We start from the raw sequence: 6,550 nt of genomic DNA, 5'->3' as shown, positions 1-6,550 counted from the left end.
GGGCCCTGGGCCGGCTGGCCCCGTGTTCCCGCCTTGCCCCGTTTCCTCAGGGCTCCCCTTCCCCCCCCCACGGGCCGTGGGTCGCCATGGAAACGGGCCCCCTGAAGGAGGGCGGCCTGTGGGCTAAAGCCTGGCAGCCCGGACTCCTGGGTTCTGTCCCAGCTCTGGGAGGGGAGGGGAGGGGGGGTCTAGGGGTTAGAGTGGAGGAGCCGGGAGCCAGGATTCCTGGGTTCTCCCCCTGGCTGTGGGGTCTAGCGGGTTAGAGCAGGGGGAGAACCCAGGAATCCTGGCTCCCGGCTCCTCCACTCTATCCCCTAGACCCCCCCTCCCCTCCCCTCCCAGAGCTGGGACAGAACCCAGGACTCCTGGGTTCTCGCCCTGTCCCCCCTAAATGGTTAGGGATGCGGGAGGCTCGGAGTTGCCGCACGCTCCGTGCAGGTACAAGAGGCCGTCCACATAGAACGACTTGCACGGTAGCGGCCTTAGTCTGGTTGAGGTGGGAGTTTCCTGGAGAGGGTGGGGACAACCATCCCAAAGCATCTCTCCAGTTCCCATCCTGCATGAAATTTCCTTTGCACCTGGGGCACCCAGTGAGCGAGGAGAGGGCACAACCTTTTGTGGAGCCAAAGGCCCAGTATGAACCAGTGGTGCAAGGTGCAGCTACGGAAATCCCAGTCTGGTTTTTAAATGGTGCACTAAAGGCCAGATTTAACCCTGGTGCAACTCTCATTCGGTTCAGTGGGGTTGATCACTTTACAGAAGTGCTGGACTTGGCCCTGTGTGGTGAAGCAAGTTACTTCGATTTGCTGTTCACCTCTGGAGCCCTGAGTTTAGACCTGCCAGAGGTTCAAGTCATGTGATATCAATGAGCCTGATCCTTCTGCCCTCATTGATCTCAATATGGGGATGCTCAGAATCTCTGAAAAATCAGGCCAGTGGTCTCTCATAAACAAGGATGAAGACTATAGTTAGTGAGTCACCTTTGAAAAGCCAGATCTCATTGAAAGTTGTTTATTGCGTAGGGTGAAGGCAGTGAGTGAAAACTAAGTGGTTGACATTTTGTGTCTTATAACACAAGGGTTTGGTGCCTGAAGAGGATCTGAATTAACCATCAGCTAAACAAAGCTTCTGTATGTGATGCCTTAACCACAGCATGAGATGTTCCCCTGTAGCCCTCTGGGTAAGTAGCTCCTCATCTGTCATATTACACACTGTGCAATAATAATGTTTCATAGAATCCCTTATCCATGTATCATGCCTTTCATCTAGTGGCATTGAAGGGTGTCTTTTTTTAAAAAGCCTATGGGAGTTAGGTACTCACCTCCCATTTAATTTCCATAGTGGTGGGGTGCCTGGTGCCCTTACACATCTTACCCAAAGCAGGTTGCAAACAATGAATTGAACTTTCCAATCCCCGTTCCCTCCTGTGAGGTAGGTGTGTTCCCATTTTTCAAACAGGGGGATTGAAGCACAGAGAAGAGATTTACCTAAGGCTGTGCAGAGGCCATGGCAGAGCTGAGAAAAGATGCCATTCCCCTACTTTAACCCCTAGACCACACATGCTCCTACAGCAAGGAATAGTAGAACTTAGGAGTCCTGACTCCCAGGCTTCCCTGTTCTAACTGCTAGATACAACTGACTTTAAATAATAATTTGCATTTATATGATCTCTTCCATTGTTCTTATCACGTCTCTCTCTGTCAGTGTCCCTCATCCCTCAGAAACAGAGATGGAAGCACGGGACTGATGTTCATAAACAAGGAACTGTCCTGCAGTTCCCAGGATGTCTGGCCACCCTAGTGTATCTGGCGTCACCACAACACACAGGGCTATGGGCTCTTTGCCATGATGGATTGTTAAAAAACTTTTAATACATTTTCTGTCAAAATGATTTTGCTGGCAACAGTTCTGGGCTGTTTCTTTGCTTCTGTTAGCTCTAAGATTGAAGCACTGATTTGAGAGGCGCAGGGCTGTGCAGGGGAAGTGACACAAATGTGCACAGGCTTGGTGCTCGTTATGGCTGCGGGAGACGCTTTGCCCCTTTCCTCATTGCTAGGCCTCTTAGGGTTATCACTTAATTATAAGCTTATGCTCTAATAAATTGGTTAGTCTCTAAGGTGCCACAAGTACTCCTTTTCTTTTCACTTAATTATGCACTCACTAGATATATGCCTGAAATGGCCATGTGCCTGTGTACCGGGGCTTTTCATTCCTTGATCCTGTTATTGGAATAATTGGGGCTGTCCAAAGAACAAAGAGAATTGGAGATGAATATTGTCTTACACTTAGAGGAGGAAATGGGAGCCAGGACTCCTGGGATTCTATTCCTGCCTCCATTGCACAGCTGCTCTATGATATTAGCCAAGTCACTTAAAACAAAAAAAACCTCTCTGTGCCTCAGTTTCCCCATCTGTAAAACCGGAATGATACTACTGCTTCCCCAGGGGAGTTATGGGGTTGGATGTTTTGTAAAGCAGTTTTGAGATTTCAGATGACACTTTCTATAGAAGGGTGATTATTCTTAGACCTTCATGAATACATGGTCATGTGATATTTAGCAGGCGACATTATCCATTATTATTCATTTTGGTGCTCCCCTCACAAACATTAAGGTGCTGTACAGTTACCACAGGGATTATTTCACCTTCCAACTGAAATGAAGCTACCTGTGGTGAGGGAGAGAGCAGCTGTTCTTGGGCCAGTTACTCTGTCCCACAGGTTTTCTGATTCATGCTTTCCCCAGATGAAACTATTTGGTGAATTATTGCAGGAATTAAAACTAGAGCAGATTATCCAATGTAGGTACACTGTATGCTGATCTGGAGTATACAGTATACACTATTTTTTACTTTCACTTATTAACTCAAATTTTTAGTAACAAAAAGGGGATTATTTGAAAGACTCCCTGTTTTGATGGCTCTTCCTTCAAGTTAATGGGAACCAGCAGCAGAGTTGTTAGACTCTCTCTCTCTCTCTCTGGACTATTCAGGTCAGTGGGGAAAGGATCAAGCCCTGTTCTAATTTAGCTCTGGCTGCCCAGGGAAAGGGGTAATTTAATAATAACATGGGGAAGTCAGAAAATTGACAATTTCAGAATTGCATCTACTTGCTTCACAAATCTGTCTCCTGTGTGTATCAGTCATATCTGCTGATATTAGCCCTTCACAGCCAATGCATCTACCGACCAGAGAGTGAGCTGCATTCTCTTTCGTTCACACATTATCAAATGCACTGTTTACTACAGTTCAGCTCCAGAATCCAGCAGAGAGGTCTGCAAGGTGTTACCAACACTTATGATACACTTTATCTGGATCAGAATTACTAGCTTTGCAGCACTGGTAGTTAGAAAAAGCATTGTTTTACTTGTAAACTGAGCACATTTGATCTGAAGTTCTTGAGACAAAATAAATCATTAACATGATTTGGAAAATGTAATTCACAACAAGCCGTGGATCCGTAGGTGGAGCAGGAATTGTTTCCATGCTACTCATTATTGGATGGAAAAATAATCAGTTCCACACTTTCAGTTACTTACTGTCACAGGTAATTAACTATTCATTATTGCTCTTTGATTTTGGATTCTTTAAATGTCAGAGGAACTTTTCTATAGCCATAGTGGACAGCATGATAATATACTAAGTGTAATACAAACTGGTTGGGGGGACCAGCTAGCAGATATAAGTAGGGGCACAGCGAGCAGATCGAGGGACGTGATCGTCCCCCTCTATTCGACATTGGTGAGGCCTCATCTGGAGTACTGTGTCCAGTTTTGGGCCCCACACTACAAGAAGGATGTGGATAAATTGGAGAGAGTCCAGCGAAGGGCAACAAAAATGATTAGGGGACTGGAACACATGAGTTATGAGGAGAGGCTGAGGGAACTGGGATTGTTTAGTCTGCGGAAGAGAAGAATGAGGGGGGATTTGATAGCTGCTTTCAACTACCTGAGAGGTAGTTCCAGAGAGGATGGTTCTAGACTATTCTCAGTGGTGGAAGAGGACAGGACAAGGAGTTGCAGTGGGGGAGGTTAGGTTGGATATTAGGAAAAACTTTTTCACTAGGAGGGTGGTGAAACACTGGAATGTGTTGCCTAGGGAGATGATGGAATCTCCTTCCTTAGAAGTTTTTAAGGTCAGGCTTGACAAAGCCCTGGCTGGGATGATTTAATTGGGGATGGGTCCTGCTTTTGAGCAGGGGGTTGGACTAGATGACCTCCTGAGGTCCCTTCCAACCCTGATATTCTATGATTCTATGATTCTATATAAAGGGGCCAGCATCTTCCCCCACCCATCTAATCCAGACACTCCCTTTGAAATAATAATACTTTACAAACAATGTCCTCAAGGCACCTTATAAACAGAATTAATTCTCCAATCATTCCTGTATAGATGAATATAATTATCCTAATTTTACAGAGCAGAGGAACCGAGGCACAGAAAGGCAAAGTGACTCATCCAAGGTCACACAGTGAGTCGGCAGCAGTCCGGAGTAGAACCCAGGAATCCTGGCTCCCAGTTGCCTGGTCTGGCCATTAAAGAAAAGGCCTTGTTTTCAGAACATTCCTTTCCATTGGTGAAGGCAAAGATAGCTGGCTTGTCAGAAGAGTTTGCATTTTGTATATTGCCAACCTCAAGCTCTCAAAACAAATGAGTCAGCCCCCCCTCCATCCCCCAAACTCATAAGATTAAAAAAAAATTGTAGGGTCTTTTTATTTGTCTTTTAGTGTCATATTCTTCAGGGGGTCATGTTTTCAAACTTTTCTGCACAAAAAATGAGGGCTAGAAACTTACTTTTGTTTTCACATGAAAGCTAAGACTCTCACATATTCATGTGAATCCAAGAGCTACTGCTTTACAAAAAGCACCAGATATTTGCGATGAAATCGTGAGAGTTGGCAACACTCATAAAATCATATGAATTAATTGGAACAATCTTGGCGGTAAAGTATTTTCAGCAGATTAACAGCCGAATTGTCACAAACATAGCCAAATTCCTTCGAGATGTGTCAGGAGACGAGGGACGCCCTCATGCAATTGAAGAAAAAGTCCTGGTTCCCAACCTCAGCACTGGCAACAGGACTAGTGCACTTTACACCCCATGCCAGGGATTAGAGGGGAAGGCATGTCCCCTTACCCCTTTTTCTCTCCCAAGCTCTCCATAGGCTGTAAATTGGGTGACTTTTTGCTTCAATTGGTAAGATTCCCTGTCTGTCATCGTGAAACTCCTCCTCTGTGGGAGGGATTTAAGGGGCTTCTCTATGGCTACAGAATACAAGGGCAAATAGCTCCCCAAAATCCCCCAGAGCCAGGCTATGGTGTTTTCCCCTCCACTGTGGCTCATGGAGAGAAGATGGGAGGAGAGATTCCATTTTAAAGCAGATGATTTTAGCTGAAGGGAAGGCTCAATCGTTCTTACTGCACATGCAAAAAAAAAAAAATGTAATCAGAGCAGCTCAAAAGCTGAGCATCCTGCCAGCGCTAGCTCCTTGCACAGGCGGCTGCTGACTTTGGCTTTTCTTCCTCCCCCCTCTTTTGCTTTCTTCAAGATTAATCCTTTTATTTGCAATCTCAACCGCTGACAATTCTTGTCAATCAATGAGGTGAGCATGATGTTCTGTCGCTCTCTGTTGTACAGGGGACTGAATGTACAGCTGGAATTTGGGTCATGCACAGGGGAAAGGAGGAGGGGGGTATTCTGCACAGGGTGCAAAATGGCCAAAAGACCCGCTCGGAAGCTTAAGATCAAAAGGGATTTGAGAGGCGTTAAATGGGATCTCAGGAAAATAGGGGAAGGCAGTAGCTGTCCGAGTGATGCCAGGTTGTTTGCACATAAATAGCTGTATTATCCATGCATGCTTAGGCAAGGGAAAAAGCTACCCACCAGCAAAACTTAGGTGCATGCATCTCCTGTTGTGATGCAATTGCAATAAATTATCGCTGGCTCTGAGGAAGGCACCACTGTTGCTGTGCGTTGCAGATCTTCTTGGATTTTTGGCTTGGGAAAGAGGCAGAGGGGGCATCTTAATGTATTGATTTGGACTTGTTTTGTTTTTTTCCCTTCCTCCTCCAACTGGTTCGCTCCTTTCTGTAGTTCAGGGCTGTGGCGTTTGCTGCTTCAGGAATTGCAGCTGGGTTATTTTGTGGCTGTGCTGTGGTGTGTGTGTGTGTGTGTAACGTCAGGATATCTCTGGAAGAGAAGATGAGGGGGTGAACTGACCCCTAAATCCTGGAAGGGTCAGATACAGGTTGCTTCATTGTGCAATGCATGATCTTCTGTGTTTCTCAAGGTCTTACTTCCTAGGGAGAGAGACCTATGTGGCAGTAGCTAGCCATGGCTCCCAACCTGCCTGGCATGTTATAGAGGCTTTTATTTTTGTGTGATGCCATTTCTCTTTTGAACATAATTTGTCTATATTGTCATTCTGTGGGGCCCAAAGCAAAGTCCTGCCACTGACTGTGGGACCCACCCCCGCTTCTTGCAAGGATGTTGCATACTTTAATTGCATCCCTGTGCAAGGGGGCTGGAACAATTTGTATGGGGGGGGGCTGAG

The 6,550-nt window shown here is 46.0% G+C and overlaps 1 protein-coding gene across 5 annotated transcripts in view; it reads left to right on the top strand.

The window, feature by feature from the left end:
* The first annotated feature begins 346 nt into the window (after positions 1 to 346).
* Positions 347 to 6,550, top strand: part of ABHD8 (abhydrolase domain containing 8) — a 31,688-nt gene continuing 25,484 nt past the window's right edge. For 2 of the 5 annotated variants that reach the window (XM_073323962.1, XM_073323967.1), the window contains exons 1-2: positions 347 to 971; positions 1,079 to 1,180. In XM_073323962.1, the coding sequence (XP_073180063.1) occupies positions 1,159 to 1,180 (22 nt within the window). In that variant the 5' untranslated portion in view covers positions 347 to 971; positions 1,079 to 1,158. Of the gene's footprint in view, positions 972 to 1,078; positions 1,181 to 5,253; positions 5,600 to 6,550 lie in introns of those variants that run through there. The other 3 variants (XM_073323964.1, XM_073323965.1, XM_073323966.1) reach the window with 3 other exon arrangements.

This window comes from Lepidochelys kempii, chromosome 25 (assembly GCF_965140265.1).
Source record: "Lepidochelys kempii isolate rLepKem1 chromosome 25, rLepKem1.hap2, whole genome shotgun sequence".
Lineage (NCBI taxonomy): Eukaryota > Metazoa > Chordata > Testudines > Cheloniidae > Lepidochelys > Lepidochelys kempii.
This window is presented reverse-complemented; position numbering and strand designations above follow the sequence as displayed.